At 45.8% G+C, this 26,680-nt stretch overlaps 1 protein-coding gene across 50 annotated transcripts in view; it reads right to left on the reverse strand.

Moving 5' to 3' along the window:
• Window positions 1–6,884: 6,884 nt before the first annotated feature.
• Window positions 6,885–26,680, reverse strand: part of MAP4K4 (mitogen-activated protein kinase kinase kinase kinase 4) — a 151,426-nt gene continuing 131,630 nt past the window's right edge. For 17 of the 50 annotated variants that reach the window (XM_086327865.1, XM_086327864.1, XM_086327850.1 and 14 more), the window contains 10 exons: window positions 26,473–26,664; window positions 24,309–24,426; window positions 23,844–24,014; window positions 22,024–22,167; window positions 18,716–18,850; window positions 15,932–16,032; window positions 14,245–14,418; window positions 13,570–13,729; window positions 11,991–12,130; window positions 6,885–10,210 (listed from right to left, as the gene is read on the reverse strand). In XM_086327865.1, coding sequence (XP_086183991.1) covers window positions 10,127–10,210; window positions 11,991–12,130; window positions 13,570–13,729; window positions 14,245–14,418; window positions 15,932–16,032; window positions 18,716–18,850; window positions 22,024–22,167; window positions 23,844–24,014; window positions 24,309–24,426; window positions 26,473–26,664 — 1,419 coding nt within the window. In that variant the 3' untranslated portion in view covers window positions 6,885–10,126. The remainder of the gene's footprint in view (window positions 10,211–11,990; window positions 12,131–13,569; window positions 13,730–14,244; window positions 14,419–15,931; window positions 16,033–18,715; window positions 18,851–22,023; window positions 22,168–23,843; window positions 24,015–24,308; window positions 24,427–26,472; window positions 26,665–26,680) is intronic. The other 33 variants (XM_086327884.1, XM_086327883.1, XM_086327887.1 and 30 more) reach the window with 5 other exon arrangements.

The raw sequence follows: 26,680 nt of genomic DNA on the forward strand, positions 1-26,680 counted from the left end.
TGTATGCAACTCAATCTATAGCATTATGGTCCCTTACGTCCTGCCTGCATTAATAGCTCTCCAGTGGTTTTGAACTCATTTGATTTGTATTCTTTTATGGCACTTGTGGCGAAGGCAATGGCACCCCACTCAAGTACTCTTGCCTGGAAAATCCCATGGACGGAGGAGCCTGGTCGGCTGCCATCCATGGGATCGCTAGGAGTCGGACATGACTGAGCGACTTCACTTTCACTTTTCACTTTCATGCATTGGAGAAGTAAATGGCAACCCACTCCAGTGTTCTTGCCTGGAGAATTGCAGGGACGGGGGAGCCTGGTGGGCTGCCGTCTCTGGGGTCGCAGAGTCAGACACAACTGAAGTGACTTAGCATGGCACTTGTAGCTGTTCTCAGTGGTCTAGAATATGCTTTTCTGCCATTACCTAATGCCTTCACCTTCTCTTTAAAATAACACCATGATTTCTAAAATTAAAAAAAAAAAATCAGTACACAGGCTGAAAGTTAAGGTCAAGAAAAATTAATAAGTAAGCTGAAAGACAATGCTAAAGTCTTTAATAAAAAAGGGAAAAAACGAGTCAATCCAAGAAGCAGAACATCCAGCTCATAGGCGCCCCTTTGATGTCAGAGCTAGTGAAAGTGGGGGGAAAACTGGGAAAAAAAGGCCCAGTGCCAAATCAAGTCACCAGACTTCAGACCGAAAGGCACCACTAAAGGAGTAATTGGGAAAAAATCCATAAAGGAAAGAAGACTCATGAATATTCAGAATACCAAAAAGAAAAATTCTAGATGCTTCCAGAAGGAGAAACTTTCAAGTATCAAAGAATGAGAATCATACTAAAAACAAGTCCTCACACCTCCAACAATCAAATAATATAAGACAATGGAAAAATACCTTCACAATTCTGAGGGAAGTTTATGTTAATATAGCATTTTACTCCCAAGAAAACTATCAATCAAATAATAGAGATGGAATGATCACAGACATTTTCAGAAAGACAAAGACCTAAAAGTTTCCTCCCATATACCCTTTCTGAGAAAGTTACTCAAGGATATCAAGAAAATAAGGAAGGAAAACAAGAAAGAGAAGGAAATGAAATCCAGAAAACAGGAGAACCCAGGCAGGGGGAGGGGCAGTGATCAGTAGAGGGAAGTCTCAGAATGAGAAATGGCCAGCTGTCCTAGACAGCAACAGGCCCAGGCTAGAGCAGGAAGTGGGATGTCTCTCACTTGGAACAGTGGATTGTATTCTGTAGGTGATTATCAATGAAAGTCTGGAAGATTTGAAAGTTAAGATGAAGATATCTTTCTTTAAAAGTATTTGGGGATTCTGGGGGCGGGGGGCGGGGAATCTATGTAGGAAAACCATGGCTAAAATAAGAACCACAGTTGGAGCAATTAATAGAGTATGGAAAAAGATCATCAATTTGATTCAGATACAAGAAATATCTTCCCTTCAGTGGAAGAGAGGACATAACATTTGACTTTAAGGAGGGAAAAGCAGTTCTAGCAACTCCTCGACTAGGTAGAGAATAGCGTTTAGAGTTGAACTGATGTATACACTATACATCCATTTTCAAATTTCATGATCAACCCATAGAAAAATGTTACTAAGCATGAAACTGTTAAAAAAATTGTAAAGCAAAATTTGAGAGGTAGAAAATAGCAAAATGGGCTTCCCTGGTGGCTCAGTGGCAAAGAACCACTGCCAATGCAGGAGACACAGGTTCAGTCTCCGACCTGCAAAGATCCCACAGGGCCGAGGAGCAACTAGCCCAGGCACCACTATTGAGCCTACGCTCTAGAGCCCGGGAGCCACAACTACTGAAGCACATGCACCCTAGAGGCCAGAATTTTACAACTAATTCTCGTTTTAGAATTTAAAATATTAAAAAACATTTTAGAATTTAATCTGCCTTTAGAAATATATTTTACAATTTAAAATATAACTAACAGAAGAATAAACATGTGTAATTCTGAAAAGCTGGAGAAAGGACTGAGAAAGGGGGAGTAAATTAGGCAAAGTCTTGTTTTTCTTGATAAGGAGTTAAACATTTACAAGGCTTCCCAGGTGGCTCGGTGGTAAAGAGTTCACCTGCCAATGCAGGAGACACAGGTTCAATCCCTGGGTTGGGAAGATCCCCTGGAGAAGGGAGTGGAAACCCACTCCAGTATTCTTGCCTGGGAAATCTCATGGACAAGTCTGGCAGGCTACAGTACATGGGGTTGCAAAAGGGTTGAACACTACTTAGCAATTTAACAACAAATAAACATTTACAGTCGATAAATCAAGAGGCATTTTAAAAAGTTATAAAGTCTCTACCATGAAGAGTGTAGTACTTGTGCATAAGTAGACGAATGGAACAAAACTGAAGACCCATAGTCCCAATTACACACACAACTCCATCCAGCCTAAAGCGCAAACCCATCACTGACCCTGGAGGGAAGTGAGAGGCAGACACCTGGCTGCCTCGAGGTGAGAGGACCAAAACAAGCCCTTGTAGGATTTCTATTTCAAGAGCAAAACATCCATTGTATCAATAAATGTACATATGCCAAGTAAACCACCAGGGTGTCAGCCCCTTGATTCCTTCTCATTAAGAACTTTTCTAAAGAGGGATTAAGAAAAACAAGGGCAAGTGATAGCCCATCTCCCCTCTGGGTGCTCTCTGTACTTCTCTCTGATCGTGGAACTTGACTCAAGTAACTGTGCTAAATCTTATGCATTTTTCACTGTCCTTACTTTTCTTGTTTTTACTAACTTCTATAGAAGGGGGGGTTCTTAAGCGTAGTCCCAGACCAGCATCAGAAGCCCCCGAAACTCTGGGCTTGGAATTTGCAATGGGTTCTAACAAGTCCTCCAGGTGATGTGACACAGGGTGGGAATTTGCTACAGGACTTAGGTGTCTACACCTGCAACCCTGTGGGTCCTTAGGGTGCCTTGGGGTGCTCCATTGTCAGGGGAAGCACACTGACTGAAACTGCCCACCCTGGTCAGGCCCTTTAGTAACCATTCGCACGAGCTGTTTTATGACAGGAGATCCTGGTAAGGAATACGGAACTAATAAGCCACCACTAACCAGAAGAGTTCGGGAAAGGTCGAAAGGAGACACTGCGTGTCCGTCCACTTCCCAGAATCCCTCTCGCTAGCATCCATCTTGGCCGAGCGACGCGTGCGCCACCAGGAAAGACTCTGAATCTGAATGACTGGCCAAAGACCACCCGGAAACTAATCCCATCACCAAGCGAGCCAAGCGGCAGAGCTGTTCTCCTGGGTTCCCTTACCCTACTGCTCTCCACCCAGGTGCCCTTTCCCAATAAAATCTCTTGCTTTGTCAGCCCATGTGTCTCCTCGGACAACTCACTTCCAAGTGTTAGCCAAAAGCCCAGTTTGGGGCTCTGGAAAGGGTCCCCCTTCCTGCAACACCACGGCTGCAGGGTGGCCAGCACCTCTTTCCAATTCTTTATAATAAACTTCCTTTTGGAGTCTGAGCCACAACTGGATCCTCTCCCTTCATGTTATACAGTAAGCTCAGCAGCAACACAGTGAGTGGCTCAAAGTACGGTGCTTCAGAAGCACTGACTGAAAGGATCAACTGTTTTGTGTGTAAAGCGAGTTATTCTGATGCAGATACTTGGAGGTTACAAATATGCTCTCAGTCGAACTTGATGAACTGATCTTGGGGAACTATCTTCTAAGACAAGAGTTTGGTCCTCCACAAGAAGCCCTTACTTCCGGCAGATTCCAGAAGCACTCACTTAGGCTACACCCGGTTCACAACCACAATGGCTTCAACATAAATGTTGTGCTGGAACGACTGCATCTGACCTTCCAGAATGGTATCAAAGCATTTGTTGTCGTGTCCGACTCTTGGCGACCCCATGGACTCCTCTGTCCATAGGATTTCCCAGGCAAGGATACTGGAGCAGGTTGCCAATTCCTCCTCCTGGGGATCTTCCCAACCCAGGAATTGAACACACACAGGGATCTCCTGTGTCTCCTGTATTGGCAGGTGAATTGTTTACCACTGAGCCAGCTGGGAAGCCCATCAAAGCATCAGGAGTTTAACAAGACGGTTGTACTTCAACAAAAGGGAGATTACAACCTGAACTCTTAGCGACAGTTACCTGCCCCACCCTGCATTCCAGCCACAGGACAGGGGTAGTCAAGAGGAATGGAACTGTTTGCTCTTGTTAGTCACCGGGCCATACACGAACGTGCCGTGATGCACAATGTTGTAGTTACTACCGGTTTCTCAACTTCTGCACGGGCTGCGTGCTTGTGTGAATCGCACAGTGGCCGGAATCAGAGTCTGGACACAAAGGTGGAATGGAGAACTTAGGAAGTGACTTGGAACTGAGGTGTGCTGGGTGAAATCCACAATTTCAGTCTTGGTGTGAAAAAAAAAAAAAAAAGTAAATGAATTTCTCTGCTCTCAGTGCGGTGGTCCCTCAATCCCAAGGCTGAAAGAAAGCAGCAATAGCAACTATGATGAACCGAGGATGTCAAAACAAAGGCAGACAGACACAGAGAAAGAAACGGGGTTGCAGCTCCAGACGTCCTAAGCTGAAGGAGCCAGTGACAAACGAGTGACGTGGAACGTCCAAGAGACGCGCCCACATCACGAGAGGGTGGAGGACAGACTGCATGGCGTTCAGGGGCATGGGAGTGGGGCAGACCAAGGGATGGCGGCAGAGGGGTACAGGCTGCCTTCTTGGGGTGATAACCACGTATAAAGACAGGATTTGTGGGGATGTATATGCAACTCTGAAGGACTAAAGGCCACTGAGTTACATGCATTTTTTTAATGGTGAATTGTGTGGTATGGATCACCTCAATAAAATTGTCAATAAAGTAATCAAAGGCAGTATTTAATATAGTTTATTGTAGAAAAGCTGTTTAATACTGGTTTCCACGTAAGGAACTAGCAGCGCTGCTTGGCTGATGCTCCATCCACGTCATCTCTCTGCAGCAGGAGTTCTGAGGGGAGAAGCTGCCAGAACTGTATAATTCAGACCGTAAGAAAAACAATAATCTTGTGTTGGACCATCGAATTCAAATTTCCTGTAACCAAGGAAACTAGGAGATAAGACCTAGGCATCGAGGTCCCAGTGTCTTCACAAGAAGCCAAGATGCAGCCGATAGGGCTGGAGGTCTGCTCCAGGACTGGGTGGTCCGTGGCTGGAGGAGGCGGGGCTCGCAGCCCCCCGGAGGTCTAGCTGCCCCAGGGCGCTTCCTTACAAGCCCCATGCTGCACAGGGGCCTGGCCTCCTCTTCAGATGATCAGAGGTTTCATTTCAAGCTACTAAAGCGAACAGGAAGGAAATTAGAGGAGCAAACCAGTGAGAACCAATCGCAGCTCAAATGCATGCTGGTGACTCAGTCACATCCGACTCTTGCGACCCCATGGACTGCAGCCCCACCCCCGGCTCCTCTGTCCATGGGATTTGCCAGAATACTGTCATATGCTGGGTCTGTATACAGATACAAACAGAACGAACAAAGTAACGTCGGGCCATCATCAGGGAATCAGAGAGAAGTGAGGTGAACTACGACCACAAGGAAGTGAGGTCAGACAGAGGCAGAGGTGGAGGAGTGCCAGGCAGATTCTGAAACGCACATCCCACATGATACGAACATCTCACAGCGAAGGGCAGGGTGGACCAGACCAGATGTGAGCATCTCCGACCTGAACACCTGTTACTTCCCTCCTGAGAAAACGGCTTAAATCCTTAGCGATTTTACTTTGCAAAACGCAGCACCTACTTCTGATAAAGCGAAGCATGGGCACTGTCTGAGTCTACATGGCAGACAGCAGCAGCGACACCAAGTCATCCTTAGAGGGGATGGCCTGACCCACTGGACCTCCCGTGAACCCCACCAACGGAGGGAAGCCGGGACAACAGACCACCGGGGGTTTATTCCCCGTCACCCACACCAGCTGCAACAGACGAGGAAGGTAACTCGTTCATTTGGTGGCCTAGGTATTTCCAAGTTTATTTTCACCTTAGAGCAGGAACGTGTTTCTAGCATGAAGCAGAGAGGAGCTAGCTGACCAACGTGTAACTGATGATGAAGTTGCATGGCTATTCCTCCCCATCTCGGGGGCTCTGGCAAAGTGCTGCCACCCACGGCTGACCTGGGATGTACCCAGTGTGGAGCGTTCCTGCCAAGCCATGGGCTGGGGGTGTATGGGTGTTGACGGAGGACATCCACGGCAGGGCCATGATGACTTAGCACTGGAGGAGCTCCAATGATCAGGCTTAGGTTCTTGTTTACGCACCAATTTGAGAAAGGGTTCCTTTCAACGTCCAATTAGCTACAGAACAGACAGCACGTACTTTACTTCTTGATTCAATTCAGGCTTGGAAAAACAAGCCGGTTTCTTCCTAAGAAGAAAAGTAAAGAAGCTTTACTTTTGCTTTTGGTTTCAGAAACATGGCCATCAAGAGCTCACTACCAACTTCATTTTAAGATTTTACATAAAGTATTTATTTATTTAGCTGTGTTGGTTCGCGGCTGCCCTTGTGGCACAAGCGCTTCCTTCGAGTGGGTTGCTCCAGCTCTGTAGTTGAGGCACAGGGGCTTAGTCACCTCGCAGCAAGTGGAATCTTCCTGGACCAGGAATCGAACCCATGTCCCCTTCAAGGGAGGTGGATTCTTAACTACTGGACCACTAGAGAAGTCCCTCATTGTAAGATCTCTGAACAAATGTTTGCCGCTTTTGTAACTTGTGCCTGGGAATCCCCTGGGCCACCCCTTTCAGGGAGGTGGCAAAATCTGGGAGCTGCTCACTCGGGCCTTGGGGTGGCACCGGGGAAGGAGGATCCTTATAGAAAGTAAACATTCTGCAGGAACTGAATATATTTGAAACTCATGCCACATGAAACAGGTGTCACTTTTACTTTATTTAAGGACCAAAAAAAGGGGAGAAGAGGGACAACAGTCATTTTCATAATACACAGAAGACAAGTTAGCACTGAAAAAAGAAGGCTGTGTACTTGCCACCAGTCTGCTTCGCAGTTCTGATTAGTAAACTTAATGCAGCTTGTCATTTGCATTACTGTTTAGCAAATTTATGATTGGCAAAATTAGGGATTATGAACCATCATTTAAGTGGACTACAACTAAAACAAAAGCCTAAATAACCCATAGAAAATCACTTAAAAATAGACCATAAATATGTGATGCCCATTAGTGTAACAAAACTATTTTTTGTAAACATTTTCTTCAACACAACATGTGCATGAGAAAAAGTAAAAAAAAAAAAAAAAAAACAAACCCCAAAAAACTGCACTCAATATAAAGACTCCGTTTTAAATACAGAAAAGTATCACTTATTAAAGCTTCAACTAAACCTAGAGCCATACTGGTATTTTGTTTGGAAGAACTGTCATGGTTTTCTAGGTTCCATATTTAGTGGTATCGGCACAATACTAAATTCTCCTGCTAATTTTGCCATCTTGGCACTTGAGTGAAGTCACTACCCTGTTAGCAATGAAATGGAGAGAGCCTGCCATCTTCCATGGAGAAAGCTAACCCGGTGTCTGCTTGAAGCTGTAGCAACCTAAGCTGGTCTGCACGGCGGGAAGGCCAAGGAGGAAGGGACACCCCAGGCAAGGAAGGAGACCACAGGCACCCGACCAGGGGACCAGTGGCTGGTTGACCTCGGTCAGCCAAGCCCAGTGACAGATTCAATCACGTTCAACTCCCACACCAACAGTTGCTGCCCAGGTAGGACAGGCCCACGCTGACCTGAGCTCAGAGCCCATCATCCTCAACCTTTTTATATCTTTCATGTTGGCATCAGAAGTTTAGTATTTTTTTGAAAGACACCTGCCCAACTTGGCCTTTTGCTGAAGTCATGGGAGGGGCTACAACTGACCCCACTATGCCGTCCGTTCTCCTCCTGGTGCATGTGTTTGCTGGGGCACATTTTGTCTCCCGTCAAAAGCCAACCCGAGAAGGGAATCACCAGCAGTGATGTGGCAAGGACTGCAGCCCCACAGTGATTGGTCTGGCCAGTCTCAGAACTCCTGCCAAGGGCGGGATTAGTGCCCAGATCTTCTCTCCTTTAAGTACAAATGACCAGAACAGAACTGGTTCTTTCTGCCTTAGACGCCAGCACTACGCTGAAGTCAACACGCATGGAAAGCCTGTTTCCCCAGCCTAAATCCTTCCAACATGGAGACAGGTTTTCTCAGCGGCTGCTGCTGTGGTGGGTGTACGTGACCAGCTGTTGTTTCTGCATTTGTGAGCCTGTGTACTCTTCACTACATTTTTGAAATTCAAAGGGGGAGCCTCTGGCAAAAATGCTGACCCAGGAGGAAGAGAACAACAGGTCAAGGCATATGCCCAATGGGATGCGGCTTTGGGGGTGGGGGGTGGGGGCAGACTCAGCAAACAGGTGCAAGTGATTGTTAATTTCTCAAGGTGGAAAACCTCCGCTTTGATGTCATAAAAGCAAATTCACCACGGAGGAGGAATAAGCCTAGGCCACACCGAGCTTTTGTTTGGTGAATGAGATTCCCATCAGAACTCTGCCAGAGGACAGGCCGACAGCTGAGCCACCCTTTAACAAATAATCAATATAACCAACATGCTCAGAGGAAGCCAGTGACCAGAAGCCATGAAACCAATTATTACCCAAGACATTTATTACAAATGTCATGAACATATTCATAAAGTAAAACTGGTTTAAAAAACAGAGAGAGCGCGCAGAGAGAGTGAGCAAGGGAGAGCACTCGAGAAGCCAGGGCTCTGATATCACACCCGAAACGCAGGAAGATGCTATCTTATGAATGAGCAGTATTAACTACATTCTTAAAATAGTTTTAGTGCATTGCATTTTTAGAAAAAGGGAAACACCCCCGGCCCCAAGGAAAGGTTCCGGCAACACTGTCGACAGTTCGTGGGGTTGTCCCCCATATGACCACCTGTCTGCAAACTCCGAGCTGAGAACAGCGAGGCCTCGTGTGCTGTGGGCAATGGCCGCCTGTCCATCCACCACCACCCCTGATGAATCTGGTGGAAAACGACGTGATCTGCTTTCTCAGCTCAGAAAGCAGACGTACCCATCAGCGGACAAGCCTCGTGGCTGTTTCCCACCTTCGGGGACAATTTCTCTTGTGCCTACTGAGACGTGACAAAATAACAGTCAAACTTCAATTGGATCGTTTTGGTATTAAGGTTAAACATTAATGTTTTCCTCCAAAGACATAGAAACTAAACCACCTCTTAATGCATTAAAAACAATGAGGTAGGCGAAAAAATAAACACGTGGTTGAAAAAGATTTTTTTTCCCCTCTGCAAGTGCCGATCGTGGTGAAACTGCTGTTGCACTTCCAGGTTTAAACAAAAATTAAACCTTTGACCGAGGCAGCGCTAATACTGTCACACAACAAGGTTCTGGGCAGGATACAAATGCACACCCTTTCTTTTTCCTTTTTTTTAAAAGAATCATCTGCACGTGATTTTAGGCAAAACTTGGTACACAGAAAAACGACTGAGTTCTTGGCCAAAAAAAAAAAATATTCCCAAGAAACCAAATGGGTCCCTAAACCCACCCGCCCGCCTCCCAAGCCCCACCCACAAAAAAGTTATCCTAGTAACTGTGTCTTTCACATTTTATAAATATTAACTTCTTAAACCTGCACCTTCTTCTTTGTCCACATATGGTCACATTACAAAAAAAAAAAGAAATGTCAATTAAATACGTTGTTAATGTTACTATATTAAATCTGCTCTTGGCTTCAGCGACCTGTTCCTCCGAGCGCACGTTTACACCTGCCAACCCCCACCCCGCCGGCGTCTGGTCTCCACCTGCAGACGCCCCAGCATGGAGCCGCAGACAAGGAACACTGGAGCTGGAGGGAATGCGCATGCGTTCTGCCCGCCGCTCCATCCCAGCTCGGATAGCACCTGATGGCAGTCTCAACAGCACCAGCTGCGATGCAGCCTCGATTTATTTCGAACAGGACAAGAAGAGAATGGGGATGAACTGGTAAGAGCGGGCGGGGGCGGGGAGGAGACCCCTGCCCACGCGGCCCGGGCAGGTCCGCGCTCCAGTTGCCAGGATCTCCGGGTTCTCATGGTCGACACCTCCAGGGCCGCAGCCTAGCCCGCCACTCCTACCAGCTCAGAAGAGAGGTCCTGCCGAGAGTCATGAAGTAAACCTGGCTGCTGCCCCCAGACCGGACCGAGGCAAAGAACACCTGCAGGGGGAGAGCGGGGAGAGGAGTGAGGGGGACCCCGAAATCCTGGAGGCCCCCTCCCAAAGGAAATCTGGGGTGATGTCCATTCATCAGCAAGGAGCCAGTTTTCATTTCCACTAGAAGGGCTTCTCTGATGGCTCAGACAGTAAAGCCATCTGCCAGCAGTGCAGGGAGACCGGGGTCAGGAAGATTCCCTGGAGTAGGAATGGCAACCCACTCCAGTATTCTTGCCTGGAGAATTTCATGGACACAGGAGCCTGGTGGGCCTACAGCCCAGGGAGGGAGTCACAAAGAGCTGGAGGAGGCTGAACGACTAACATTTTCTTAACTTAGGAAGACTCCTTAGCCAAGGGGTGACTCTGTGCACCCCATGCCCTATTGTGAGAACACAGAGGAAACAAGGGGATGTTCCCCAAACTGGACCATCTGTGCTCACCTCCACCCTTAACACTTTCCGAAAGATCAACGTGTTTGGCAAACTCAGTGATCAGTGGGGAGGCGGCTCAGTGCCTTGTTTTTCTCTTTTAAAAAATGAAACTGAATGTCTTGGTTATTTCATAGGACTCTACTGTCCAAAAAATAAATAATTTAGTTTTGCGCCTTTTATTAATAAACCCTGATGGGTGTGACATCATGAATGATTATAAAAAAAATTTAAATGCCTGAAGTTCAAAGAATACCGTGGTTATGGTTCCACTGAACATACTTAGGAAAATGTAAACCCCAAAGCTGGTAAAATCCTCGGTTAGCTCTGAGGCTGCGTGGATTTCCAAGATAAAAGATTTGGGAGATATTATGTAGGTCAAGTGCACTGGTGAATGAGTCAGAGGACTGGACTGCGGAGGAAGTGGTCTGGGGGGATGTGGATGGAGTGGAGCACCTCGTTGGGCGGGAGGCCCACCTGCCAAAGGGAGATGACAGCTCCTCTTCATCTGAGAAGTCAACCTGAGGTCTGGTGACTGGAAGGCTTAATGTATTTCAGTGTGAAGCAAGAGGTGGGAATGTTTCTAAGGCTGTAGTGGGCTGCCTCAGGTAGTCATATTTTCATCCAAGTGACAGAAAAGAGAGAAATCTAAGCTTAGAAAAGGCCAGAGGGGTCAACACCCTTGGCCAGCTGTCTGCTCCACTCCAAGGCTGGTTTGGGGAGGAAGGGAGTCCTAGAGAAGAAAACGATGTGGCCAGTTTGGAAAAGCAAAAGTTTTAACTTGGGCTTTGATGCTCTGGGGTCTCACAGGTCTCACCTGTAGGCAGCACTCCAGCTTTTGCATAAAATAATTTCTCCTCTTAGGCACTTATGCCAGGAAAACAATGCAGTTACGTCAATACTCGAAAGATAGACTAACAAGTGGTGTATTTCACACATATATCAGGGGAAGGAAAATTTCCCCTCTTACTTAAAAGTGCATGAGGGTTCTTTCTAATCATGAAAGAGTTCCATCCATCTAAACTGGGAGCTTCAACCTTTTCTATCCCTAAACTAAACACAGCCCGGACAGGCCACCTAATGGGGAAAAAAAAAACAAAAACCCTCAAAAGATAACAAAAACCCAACACAGAATGATTTCTGCAGAGATAAACATGTCCACCCCCTCAACAAAAACAAAATAAAATATATCCTGACCTCCATTAATGGGTCTAAAAAGTCACTACTGAAAAGTTCCTTGATAAAGTTATTTCAGAAATCTATCACCATGCCAAGGAAAGGCTTCACAGAACTCCATGGAAAATAAACCACTGCTGAAAAATAACATCTAAAAAGAATCCCTAAGGAGACTGTTACCTTGTCATTACGTTCACACAAGAACTTCAGCCTTTGAGCCCTTTTATGCATAAACACGCCATCCAAGTGGCCAGTTTCCACAGATCGGATCTCTATGGCCTTTTCTCCCCAGCCCATCGTCTGATTGGATCGAATATATGCTTTTTGGGAGAGGAAAACACATATTGTTAAAGATGAGGAAACAGCCATGGAAAGAAGCTGCTCAGGTTTCACATACACACACACACACACCACCCCTCTAAACAGCTGGCATTTGGAGGTTTTTGTAAGACAGGGGTCCCCAGCCTCCGGAATCTAATGGCTGATGATCTGAGGTGGAGCTGAAATAAAGTACACAATAAACATAATGAGCTTGACTCATCCCCAAACCCTCCCTCCTCTCCTATGGCTTCCACAAAACTGCTCCCTGGAGCCAAGAAGGATGGGGACCACTGATGTAAGGGACTCTACACGTGCAACCTTGTGGGTCATCCTGGAAGGTGATGTTTTAAATTATCAGCTGAGTCTGTTGATGCCTCCAAGGAGGACATGCTGGAGCATTACCCCCAGTCCCTGTCCATAGTTTGGCTTCTATTTTCCTCACACCAATTACCAGGGAGAAGAAAAGGCAAGTGGACAGAGCCAGAGACTTGGCTGCTATAAAACCAAAGTAGTTTGGGGAAATAAACTTGGAGCCAACAGGGTTCCAGACGTCAGTCTTCAGGACATGTGCAGAGAAGGTCAGAGGCTGTGTGTGGACTGCGGTGGGCCATGAGACCGCCACAGCATCACTCACCTTCCTGTTCCCCTCGCCTTCCACCCATTAGTCACAACTACATCTGTCTTACTGTCCCTGGCTGCCTTGGATTAAATGGAGAACTGTGGAGACAGAGCTTTAAGAAATGATTACTTGGGGCTTCTCTGGTGGCTCAGTGGCAAAACATCTGCCTGCCGATGCAGGAGACATGGGTTCGATCCCTGATCTGGGAAGATCCCACATGCTGTGGAGCAGCTAAGCCTGTGAGCCACAACTAGAGAAGCCTGCACACCACAAGTACAGAGTAGCTCCTACTTGCCACAACTAGAGAAAAATCCCTGCAGCAACAAAGACCCAGCACAGCCAGAAAGAAAATAAATAATTAAAAAAAAAACATGGGAAGAGCCAACTCATTAGAAAAGACCCTGATGCTGGGAAAGATTGAGTGCTGGAGGAGAAGGGGGGCAACAGAGGATGAGATGGTTGGATGGCATCACTGACTCAATGGACATGAATCTGAGCAAGCTCCAGGAGATCGTAAAGGACAGGGAAGCCTGGCGTGCTGCAGTCCATGTGGCCACCAACAGCTGGACATAACTTAGCGACTAAATAACAAAATAAATGAATTGATTAAAAAAAAAAAAAACTATTAAGAGTTTGTCCTAACATAAGACTATGACGCATCACAGTGTACAATCCACCTTTCCCAACACCTACTGCCAACCACTCTGTTAAATGGTCAAACGGTCTGAACACCATGTAACACCAGTATCTGAAACACACACATCCTCAAGAAAGGCCCTACTTTAACAAACACGACCGCTTCCGCTCAGGGATACGTACCTACAGACGTCGGCATCTCTCCCCACTGCAGAACCACGTCCTTGGTGATCCTCCCGTACGTGTTCACGTAAACCCCTTCATCTTCATAGCACACCAGGAGCTCCATGCCGTCTGTGTTGGGGAGGATGATGATTGCGTGGGGTTTGATGCTACATTGGATCTGGAGAAGGGGAAAAAGCACAAGGAAGCACGTTGGTGGCCACCTCTGTTCCTGCACGCAGGCTTAATAAGAGTGTCTTGTGCAAAGGCACTGGCTCAGCTTCCTGGTGATAAATACAGCAACTGGACAACATTGTGGAGAACCCACGTGGTGTCAGATATATCTGAAAGTCTACCTCTGATACGCCCTATATGCTACTCATTCACATCTCCTGACGCCCCCGGAATATATTTGGACTGTGGGCTCCATTCAATACATTACATTCCTCTAACCAGCCCCACCCCGTGGCTGTCCTGACCTGCCAGCAGCTGCCCCCTCCCATCCCGGGTTAGTGAAAGCAGGGCTAGGCGGGTCTCGGGAGGGCTTCAGAGACAGGAGCAGAGAGCTACTGAAGAGGGCACGTCACTGAAATACTCACCCCCACTGCAAAGGGGAAGCGAGGAGCCCCTGCCCGTGTTAGTGCACTGAGCAGAGCAGAGAGAAAAGTCAAAACAAAATGAAGCCAGTCAACCAACCATAGAGTGTGGGTTCTTTCTTACATGTGTTGGTAGGTAAATGTCATAGACCGATCCTGAGTCCACATCAACAGCATGGAATCCAGCACAGGATCCATAGATCACTTTCAGCCTCTGGCCTTCCTCAACAGTGAGATCCACCAGCAACGGCTTGTGCACCAGCTCACCAAATGACTGCAAAGGAGCAGGCGAGAAGCAGCAGTGAGATGAGCAGAACTTAGGCCTGACGGTTCCCACTGGAGAAGCCAGAGCCAGGCACTCAGTACTCAGTGACTGAACCACCCTGGCAAAACCATAAGCAAAAATACAGTGAGTCTTTATTTTGCTTTTATCAGTTAGCAGCAACTACTCTAATGCAGACGATGGAGAGAGGGAGGGGCGGTGCAAGAAACACATATGGAGACTTTTATCAGTGTGGTCATCACAGTCTCTACAGAGCTACTCACATTTCCACTTTAACTCTCCAACTCGTTTAATAGTGGTAATGAGAGGCTACCACGTACTGTAACAGCCTGGGTGGCCTGTAACGTCAATACCTATAGCTCATGAGACAGATCCAAATAAGCTATTTATGTATAAAATAATGAGTACAGTACTTGGTCCATGAAGGTGATTAAGATCAGATCTCAAAAAATAATTGTAACTTTACAATCAATTGCTTTTAGTCAATAATATGTGGCTTTATTTTAAAGCAAATATGATAATCCCACTTATCTTGCTGTACTGGAGAATCAAATAAGCTATCTAAATATGTCAATTTTCCAGATAATGGAGGCCTACCCTTAATATGTCAAAACTATTTTAAAAAATAAGTAAACAATCATTAAAAAAAAAAAAAACTCTTAATTTCTCACCTTGCACTAAAATAGGCCCAGGGGTGATGCTTAAAGTTTTGTGTCTAATATCAGAAATGTTTATTAAGTGATTTATAATATCTTGTGTCATAGTAATATCATTTTTAACTAAAAAGTTTATAAAATTTGTATTTAGTGCAGTCTAGAATTACAAAAACATATTAAAAACACCCACAAAATAACTGCCAGTATTTTTCTACAGTATTTTTCTTGAAACAAAAAATAGTATACATATTTTTAATACTTATTCTATTTAATGTATAATATATATCACTAAGTCATTAAAAATTTCTGTAACTTCGCTCTTAATTAGTCCTCTGTTGAACAGATGTACCTGGAAGCTGCCTACTGCTGATAAAAAATTGAAAGTGAAAGTCACTCAGTCGTGTCCAACTCTTTGTGACCCCATGGACTGTATATATAGTCCATGGAATGCTTCAGGCCAGACTACTGGAGTGGGTAGCTGTTCCCTTCTCCAGGGGATCTTCCCAACCCAGGGCTCCTGCCTTGCAGGCAGATTCTCTATACCATCTGAGCCATCACGGAAGCCCATGAATACTGAAGTGGGGAGCTTATCCCTTCTCCAGGGGATCCTCCCAACCCAGGAATTGAATCGGGGTCTCCTGCACTGTAGGAGGATTCTTTCCCAGCTGAGCTACCAGGGAAGCCCACGGTATCACAGACATACACATATATTTCAATTTTGATTCCTTGGCTTGTTGTCCCCCTTCTAACAGCGCAGTTTTAAATAAATGATCAGCCGACTTATTCCCTGGCTCTTGGTCACAGTGTGCACGGCTGATACTATTTTTAAGCGCACTCGTTGTTATTACCTTAAAGGCCATGAATTTGTGATATGGCTTGGGTGCCCACGCGTAGACTTCCACAGAGTTCTTCAAAGCAATGACCAGAAATTTGATCCTTTCATATTTTACTGAAACAGTAAGAAGAGCACAGGTCAGTATCATGGTGGACCTCTCAGTCCCTTCTGCGGCCTTCTGAAAACTCTGCAAACATGCCCTTCCCTGTTGATCCATCCAAACCAGTGAGAGAACAATGCTGGCAGGCCAGGCATTGGTTCACTTTCCAGATTCCTGAATATACATTCAGGCTGTCCCCATCTTCCTCAATGTTGTGCTGGACTCCACTCCATACCCTGGTTACTATCAATAAGCAATTTCAACGCTGCTCCTACTGTTCTTAGTATTTAATAATCAAGGACAGCGTCGACCTTTCCACCCTGTTGTCCGGAGGACTCAGCATTAATTCCAAAGGATAATGATGTGATTTACCAGCCAAGAGGCTCCTGAATATCAGCAAGAGGTCAAATCTTCCACGTGGGCTTTCCCGAGTCCCACGTGGAGCTTACAGATGGAAAAACTATGACAAAATACTCATCAACTGAATTTGAATTCTATCTGTTTCTGTGTGTAAGACCAAGTATCACTTTACAGCACTTCCAGCTATAGAGATAGTAGTAATTGGTAGTAATTGGTAGGATTCTACATAGGATTCTACATCCTGTACCAAAAGTAAAGAAAATCTCTCTGTAACTTTATACTTATATATGAAGGCCTTCTTTACACAGCTGTCTCAGTTCTCTAACAGCCAGCATGTCTGCTAAAAGCAGACACCCAGATGGCCCTGGCCACATCTCACTTATTGGCTGGTGTAGACCCCAGTGTCTGCACAGCCACTCTAAACCACAGCGCTACTTGATACTGACTTTGACCGTGAGACTCAGCTTGTTGACTTGATAACTCTCCTTGTTAAATTCCACGTGCTGTCACTATTCAAATGAACCACAGGACTGTGATGATACAAACGATTCTAAGAGGCCATCCGTGCTGACGGGATAGAGTTTTCCGTGACGGTGGAAAGGTTTTATGTTACATGGGGCTATGGGACACTTGGAATGTACTAGTGTCACTGAGGATCGAAACTTTAAAGTTTACTTCACGTTAATTAATTTATAAATAAATTTAAATACCCACTCCCACCTTCCCTGTTCTTGATGGCAACCATACTACACAGCACACGTCTGGGTCAACTGAATACTACTTTGACCACCTGATGCGAAGAGCCGACTCACTGGAAAAGACACTGATGCTGGGAAAGATGGAAGGCAGGAGAAGGCGGCAGCAGAGGTTGGATAGCATCACCAACACAATGGACATGAGTCTGAGCAAATTCCAGGAGCTGGTGAAGGACAGAAGCCTGGCATGCTGCAGTCCGTGATGCTGCAAATGCTGGACACGACTGAGTGACTGAACAACAGAAGTCTAAACGTAACAAATGGATGCTTGTGATTCATCCTATATGAACGACAGGCCCGAGTGAGGGTGGACATTCCGTCCTGGGGAAAAGTCCAGCTCAGTCTAATGCATCTGCCCTCGCTCCCCTGTGGATCATCTGTTCAGGGACATTTCAGCTGTTATAAGCCAGTTCATTACATTCAGCCTTAGATGATTCCAGCTACCACTTTCAACAAGGAAAAATGTTACAGAAGACTACAACACAGAAAATCCTAAGCCCCAAACCTACACCAAGGGGCTAGAGCCCTGCAGGATCACTCAGAATCACTCTAATATTGGGGTGGCATTCACACTCATTAGCAACCAGTGAGCTGAGGGCTGCGAACAGATTACACCAACAAGATGACACCACCAAGGACTGGAATATCCCCGAGAGAAGAAGCGCTGACCACCGCATGTCGTATCATAAACCCAGAAGAACAGAAAACACACAAGCAGAAATCAACTCCCAATAGGCCCCTCACATCCTCAGTCTTAAATATAGAGAGACACCAGTTGCTCATCTTCTCAACTTTCCATTTCAAATGCAATTAGAACACACCATCTCACCCATAAAACTGTAACTGGGAAATATATAGAGACACCAGTTGCTCATCTTCTCAACTTGCCATTTCAAATGCAATTAGAACACACCATCTCACCCATAAAACTGTAACTGGGCTAAGTGCCATCGTTCCTCCTTAATTTCCAATGTTAGAGCCAGTATTTTGATTTTTTTTTTTTTCCCAACACACACAAAAAATGTATTTTGGTTTTGTTCTTGTGAAATCTTATGAGAAGCAGGGCATGAATGTTGCAGAGAAAAGAACAAAAATGTTGCCACAAAATGCTGCCCGGCCAGCAAGATTCCTTCCTCAGTGATGAGCACGGTAGCTGTGCACAGCGCATTTCATTCAAACCGAAAGGCCAAAACTCTTTAGGCAAACTCTCAAACATTCCATCAGTGACTGCCAAGGACCCACAGTGCTTCGAGTGAGAACCAGCTTGCAGGGCCAAGGAAGAACCCAAGGGGCCTGGCATTCTTCAGGCAATGCTTCCTTAACGAGGCTCCTCTGAACCCCATCTTACAGAGAAGAATGTGGACTGTCCAAGGTCAGGGTGATGGAGGTCGGGGACGGCTGAAGTGAACCTGATTATGATCCAGACTGAGCCCTGTGGACCTCAGGATTAGAAGGTGCTTCAAATGAGCTAGGAATATCAGAGACAGGTTTCTCACTAAAAGCTTCAAAAACACATAAATTTTAAACAAAAGATAAACTGAACCTCTGAAAAGCAGAGCCCTTGCGGCCGTGGCGGACTTACCAACTTTATAATGCACACAGCCTTCCAGGTCCCCCACTGTCGTCCAGCCCTGCTTCTTCTCAACCTCCGGGTCGTTGTGAAGTATTTTATTTCTTAACCAGGACAAATAGTAGACACGTAACTTATCCTTTTTGCCTAGCAAAACAAATAAATCAGTAATTTACATGCATATTCAAAATTAGGTATCTTTGTTAACAACAGTAATCAAAATAAACTGCAATAAACAATAAATACCGCCCCCTCCCCCCACTGCAAGGGAATTGTCTTGTATCAGTTTCACTAGAAACTCAATTCAAGCTATTAGGTCATCTGATTCTTAAAACCTTCTGGAGTGACTATGGTTTCCCATTTAAGAGCACGGAAGGGTTTCACAGATCACCCAACTTGGGGACTTCAGTCCAGCAAAAGGCAAGCCATAAACTAATGGACACAACACAGAGCTAACAGAAGACTCCTACCCAGAACATGTGAAGCACTCCTATATGTCAGTTAGAAGAGAGAGAACCTAGCAAGCAAGAAGATCAAACCAGTCAACCCTAAAGGAAATCAACCCTGAATATTCACTGGAAGGACTGATGCTGAAGCTCCAATACTTTGGCCACCTGATGCAAAGAGTTCACTCACTAGAAAAGACCCTGATGCTGGGAAAGACTGAAGGCAAAAGAAGGGGGCAGCAGAGGATGAGATGGTTAGATATCATCACCAACTCAATGGACATGTGTGCACGCAATGCTAAATAATTTCATTTTGAGCAAACTCCAGGAGATAGTGAAGGACAGGGAAGCCCGGCGTGCTGCAGTCCATAGGGTCGCAGGGAGTCAGACATGACTTAGCGACTGAACCACAACAACAAACCTAGCAGAAGTATTGAGCAAGCACCCAGAACAGACAAAAGAAGTCATCACATTGATTCATAAAGAGGTACTTGCTCTCAGTTGTCTGAAAAGGCTGCACACTGCATGAGCCCACCCAGGACGTTCTGGAAAAGGCAACAGAGAGCAAAAAAAGGCCAGGTGTCGCCATGGGCTTCGAGGAAGGGATGGAGCACAGAGGAATTTTAGGGTGATGCAACGCATCTGTATGACACCGTAAAGGTAGATAAAATTATGCATGTGTTCAACCCAGAGGACACACTCAGAGAGAACCTAAACTGTGGATTTCAGCTAACAATAATGCATTAATACTGGTCCATCCACTGTAACAAGTGTCAGAGGAGGGGAAACTGGAGGGGGCCAATATAAGACTGTCTATACTTTCTGCTCACTTTCTCCGTAAACATAAAACTGCTCTAGAAAAAAAAGTGAGACACAAAAGAAGTATTTTTGCCATTTATTTGAGTTTAGTTCAATGAAGGCAAAAAAACAGACATCAAATCATACCTAGTATATACTAAGGTGTTCAAAGTCAGGACAGCGTTTCCTCGGGGGGCGGTGTGTGTGTGTGTGGTAGGGGTGGGGGGGTGGCCGACGATGGAGGCAATGCAGGAGCACCGTGGGTGGGTGGAGGAGCTGGGGCTACACCATGGCTAACTGTGACTCTTCGTGGACCTGTAATTCTTTATAATCTGTGCACTTTCTGTATTATGTCTTATTCTTCAACACAATCTTAAGTTTTGAAGAATTTCTGAATGTGGGAAGATACTCAATACATTAAGTGAAACAAAGACAACATTGTTTTATGTACAGTGTTTTATTCCCATTATGTGAGATACATTTATAGAAATGAGGAGGAAATGTATTAGAAAGTTAACAACAACTATCTCTCTCAGATAGGGGTTACATTTTATTTTCTTTTTCCTAAGCTTCCTTTTTTCTGAAGTTCCCTACAATTGTCGTGTTATTGCTTTTATGATTTTGAAAACCAATGAAAGCTATAAAAAGAATACAAAAAAAGTGGTCCCAAAAACTGGTATCAGTTGATTACTGATCCACACAAATCACCTTGCTCGCTGGATCACAAAGTAAAGCTTCAACCATTTTCAGCTGTAGATTTATTTTTCCTCCAATTCAAAAACCTATTTTCCATCAGCACTCAAGTCTTAAATGGTTGGTTCCTCATTTAAGTAGAAGATGGATGGTGAAATTTTTGCATTTCAACAGACATCTTACTTAAAACCAAAAACCTATTTGAAAACTAAAACTTATTGCATGAAATTTGTTACATATAAATAAATACAGCAAGTTTGAGTTAGCCGACGATTAAATCAAAATCCCTGTGGGTAATGAGGAGACAGGTCTTAATACTTCTGCATACTCTTTAACCCCAGCAAAAATGCAGATTAGGACGTTATGATCCAGGCAACATGGATTCACACGCTGAATGGTTAAGTGAGTTACAAAGATACTTATGCAAATGTTTACAGGAGGGGGGAAAAAGGAATAAATGGAAGTTACAACAGAAGTAAATAAACTTTAGTGCCATCCATGCAGAGAAACATTCTGCAGCCGCACAGAATGGCTATCATGAAGGAATACGGAAAACAGCCCACAGGTTTGGACAAACAAGAATGGCAGGGATACACCTCAACTTCAGGACAGAGGTTACCAAGCGTGAGTAGACGCCAACTGTATGGACAGCAGGGTATTCACACATGTGGTGAAACCATCTCATCAGTATACGGGTATCACAGTACTCCCTCAATATGTAGCATAACTATTTTTATAGAGACCTTCTCTCCCCTGAGTATGTATTTTGAGTGTGTATATGCTTACAAGACTGGAAGTCAAAGTGAAGTTAACAGTTTCTTTGGATGAACTGATTTTACGATCTATTCCTCCTGTTTGCTCTTCTGCATTATTTCTTACTTTCTACAATCAACATATATCATTTATACCAAGAAAAATGCTCCTCCTAAAAAGAAACTTAGAGCAAGTGCTGACAGACATGGGAAAAAAAAAAAAAACACCATGGTTTTACTGGCAATGGCAAAGAACAGTTCTTTTTGCATCAAAGAGTCCTGTAGGAAGAAGTGGACACAAACCTACACCCTGACCAGGACAGGCTGCGGGGGTGGCGGTCAGATGGGGATGGAGGGGGCGGGTGGGCGTGCAGGCTGTGGGGAGGGATGGAGACGTCGAGCAGGAAGCGCAGGAGCGGGCTCCAGGACAGCTCAGAGGAGCCCCACCCCATCATAAGTGCACAAAGTGGGTCCCGTGTGAATACGCTTTCCTATCACATTATTGTAAAATCCCGCTACGGTTCTGTTTTTGAGCTATCACTTCGGAAAACGAGCTCACTCAAGTTCCATGTGGGGAAGCACCGCACTTTTAAACAGTGCTGGTGGCCTGCTTTCCCAAACCCACACTTACCAGATATCGTCACTAAGACGTTCAAGCCTTCCAGGACGTCCATCTGCTGAAATCGCCTTCTGTTGATCAGAGGATACACCTTCCCTTGGCCACTTCTGTCCAGCAGCATCAGGCCACTCTCGGTACCCACCAACAAGTTCACTCCTATGTCAAGGCCACAGAAAGACCACAATTTTACACTGTGCGTGGCAGATGGCCTTGTATGGAGCAAACAGCGCCACCTCTCAGGATGAGAGTGGTTTCCTCAAGTCACCCACAAACAGAGATGCTTAGGATATGTGCGCTCAGTCACTCAGTCATGTCTGACTCTTTGGGACCCCATGGACTAATAGTCCGCCAGGCTCCTCTGTCCATGAAATTCTCTAGGCAGTAATACTGGAGTGGGTTGCCATTTTTTTCTCCAAAGCTAAGGATGGTCAGAGCTTAAAGTACCCAAACTGCAACAAATCACCATGGAGGGGAGAGGATGGAATATTCATTTACTCATTAATGTAAAAAGGATCTAAGGGGGCAATAAGCTCGCTTCATTCCTGATCCTCCAGCTTCTGGGTTTTCCTCAGTAGCCCCAGAACATCCGAGTCCACCATCTCCTGGGTACCACAGACTCTCCATCTTATCTATCCTATCAAACAACCAGACAGACAAACCTTTGTCCAGTGTCATGATCCCCACCTGCTTCCTTCAACATCTGTCTTTGCTCGGGAAATCTTCTAGAATGAGCCATACACAGCCCCCTTCGTCCCTAACAGTTTGTGATCAACCCAGCATCTATCACTCAGTTTCAGGTTTTCTTAAAGACCATCCTCCAACAGCTGCATTTGGTCCTCGGTCCCTCTTTTCTTAGGAGCAGTATGTATCAGGCACACCCCAGCCCCTTCTCTCCAGCCGTGTCCCATCTCCCTCCCCATTTCCCCACACCTGCTCTGGCTTCCCCTGGTGGCTCGGGGGTAAATGTCTACAACACGGGAGCCACAGGAGACCTGGGTTCGATCCCTGGGTTCGGAAGATCCCCTGGAGAAGGAAATGGCAACTCACTCCAGTATTCTTGCCTGGGAAATCCCATGGACAAAGGGGCCTGGGGGGCTACAGTCCATGGAGTCACAAACAGTTGGACACGACTGAGCGACTAACACTTTCACCAGGTACGTGTAAAATAGATGGCTAGTGAGAAGCTGCTGTCTAGCACAGGGAGCTCAAACCTGGTGCTCTGTGATGACCTAGAGAGGTGGGACTGGGTGGGAGTAGTGGGTGTTGGGGAGGGAGGTTCAAGAGAGAGGGAACATATGTATAATTATGACTGATTCTCACTGTTGTATGGCAGAAAGTAACACAATATTATAAAGCAATTTTCCTCCAATTAAAGAATAAATTTTTTAAAAAAGTCCACATCAAAAACAACAACAAAAACACAACAAAAACAAAACCCCCCAAAGTTTCACTTAGATGTCTTCTTAAGTCACAAAGAGTCAGGAAAGACTGTTAAACTGAAACATTTAAAGAAAAGCAATTTGACAGATTTCTTCACTCTCCCTATAAATATGGGCCAAATCAAATGCCTTTCTCATCTTTTTCCTTCTTTTTTATACGAAGTGATAGAGATGAGTCACTCTGTCCAGTACATGATGGCTGAAACAAGGGCAGGTCTGGATGCCTGCAGGATTCCATGGGACAGCGTGCGCAAGGGATGTCAAGAGTCTTCCACCTCACCCACAAACAATGCTCCCCAAGCCCCCCAGACATCCCAAGCTGTACTTCTCCAAATGATCGGTCCACCCTTGAGAATAAAAGCATAAGGGCTGGAGTGGCCCCGAGACACCTACCCCACAAGGCTGCGCACAGGATCTCGGAGTTAAACCTCTTCTTGTATTTGCGAATCTCTGGGGTGTCGCTCTGGGGCCGAGTATTGGTGGGATTGACATTGACCACTGAGCCCTTCCGCGTAGGATCTTGCCTCATGGCCTCAGGTCTCATTCCATCACAGGAAAACCCCACTGAAACACATGACACTGGAATTACTTCTGTCTCCGTGAGGGCTGGGCCTGCTCCCTTCCCCAATAAGCGTCCATGAAAGATTCATGTTGAGACCCACTCTTTGCCGAGGAAAAGAGACTCGTAAGAAACGGATGTGAAAAACGAAGACTCTGGCGCTCACTGCAAAAGACAGTGCCAGTGGGGTGTGCACCTGGTCTGCGGTCTGAGCCTGCCGACCACCACTATGCGTGCTCACCACACCAGAGAGAGAAGCACCCTACCGGTGGCTGCTTGCTTGCTGCTGTATTACTTACCCACAGAAGTCACTGTTGTCCCGCTAGATGGAGAAATCTGTAGTAATCTGGGGTCTATAAAAGGTGTAAAGGAGGAGGAAGATTTGTGTTTCTGGAGTGTGTTACTAGCGGACTGAGTCTGCAATGTAAATTTCAGTCGTATTAATACAATGACAGTAAAAGAACAAACACAAAATACTTCAACCCACGGCTGCACTGCTCTGCTTCCCAGTACAGAAGACTGGTCCCCTTGCTTCTTCCCCCGCCAAATGCTCTGCAGGCACCTCTGTGTGTGCACCCCACAACCCCCAAAACAGGCTATTTAACCAGGAGCCAAAGAGAGCAACCCCTCTTTCCAGAAACATCGTTCCAGTAAGACAGAACGCGCAAGCTACCAGCAACATCTATACTTCATGAGCTCCTCGGGTTTTTAATAAATAATCATAATGAAAACTCCTAAAGAAAGTTTGAAATGTCTTGATCTCAATTCATCCGTTTTCGAGTTTGTTCTCCTGCCCCCCAAAAGTCCAATGACTGTATGTTGGAATACAGGCAAATCTTAAGTCTTATATCGCTTGTTTTAAAGTGAGCCTCTTGCCAGAAACTACAGAAGCTTCGGCCACCATCGTTTGAGGTATATCATCAACTCCGTATCAAACAGCGGGGCTCATTAGTGAAAGGTGCAAAGGCGTATTTTTTGCTCTTTTAGGAAGAGGAGTGTTTTGGTTAATAATGTAGCTTAAGACAAAAAAAAAAAAGAAAACACAAAGAGAGTGAAACAAATTGTTAAGTGGAAATGTAATGACAATTAAAAACAAACAGAAATATAAACTTGCCAGTTTAGTGAGTTAAGGGTTATTGTACATACTGTACATTAGAGCAAAACGGAGCCAAGTTTAAACGTAAGAAGGAATGTAATTGTAGGTGGGGTATATAAGTGGAGGGAAAGACACGTCTGACCGCTGTGTTTGTCCTGTAACCGTTTCACTCCCCGGGGCAGCTGAAATCACAAGTCTTGCAACCAATCCCCTCAACCCCCTCCTGAGCTCCCCGCTTCCCACCTGGCACAGCTGTCTCCTGGCAGGCTTTGCCCCTGAGCACTACCCCCGATCCCCAGGTCTACAGCTGGGGCCCATCCACACAGTGGCAATCAGTCTGATGCTGAGCCTGCCTTGGAAGCCGCTGATTTCCCCTGGCTCCTCAAGGGGAGAGGATTATTCTAATAAGAGAATGAAAACAGGAGCAGGTGGGCAGGCCGGCAGCTCAATGCTTACACTGACAAGGTCGGCTGAAGCCACATGCTACTGCAACCTTCAACAAAGGCATTTAAGCCACACACCCCCCCATGAAGCCGGTCACTTGTGTGACCAGGGATGGGGCCCGTGGTGAACTGTCACTGCACTCGGGGCCGTGACTGTCTCCCCAGGAGACAGAATCACCCACCAGCACCCAGACTGAGACCACAGCCATGTCTTCCAATAAGCACACAGGATTTCCCATCAAAAGCTGAAATTAAAAGCACGCTCAGTTCTCTGCCCTTCTTGTTTAACATCTTAATTTTCTAGGTTCCCCCCCACAAGTATCTGGCCTCTTAAACTATGAGTGATTGTAAATTTCAAGGAGAGAAACTCTTTCAACAAGGTTGGCAAAAATAAATAAGAGTAACCAACCAATAATACCTCTCCAAAAAAAAAAAAAAATCCAGCCCTTTTTGAGGGAATTTCCTGTACAGAGCGACACATTTGTCCTCATAAGGCCAAATCTGCTCAACCAAATGTTTCTCTGTTTTATTTACTGGATAAAAAGAATGAAAAGGGCAGATTCCACAAAAGACTACCAGAATTTCATGCCAAATACATAAAGGATCTGAGAACACAACAATCGTTTTATTTAGACTTTTTTGAAAAACGAACTGGATCAGAAAAGCCATGCAACTACTTATCTAGGGAAAAGCAAACAGTGAACTGGCAAGTCTGGAGGGCAATCGCTCTAGGGTTAAGGGGTCTGTATACAGACCTGAACATGTTACTGGGGGTGGGGGTGGGGGGCGGGAGAGAAGGGGAGGTGACAGAAGGCGGGCGGGGAGGGGAGGTGAGGGCAGGGTGTGGGAAGGTCTCTGCAAACTAGCTCCTAAGCGGTGCTGGTCTAACCCTGGGAGAGCAGCCAGCTGTGGTGCGAGACATACCTCATTAGTAGTGAGCTTGTCCTGGGGTGTCTGTGGGGACATGGTGGGTGTCGGCTGGCTGGAGGATGGGGAAGAGGAGGTGGAGGAAGTGGAGGAGGAATGGCTTTGCTGTAAGAGATCTGGCAAGAGGTGAATGCGACCCGCAAAGCCATTGCTCTCATGATGGCTGGCGCGCTTTTGGTCAACTGCACTCTGCAGAGAAAAAGGC

Source organism: Bos grunniens, chromosome 11, assembly GCF_055505025.1.
Source record: "Bos grunniens cultivar Pamir isolate PY7600 chromosome 11, Bosgru_T2T1.0, whole genome shotgun sequence".
In the NCBI taxonomy this organism is placed as follows: domain Eukaryota; kingdom Metazoa; phylum Chordata; class Mammalia; order Artiodactyla; family Bovidae; genus Bos; species Bos grunniens.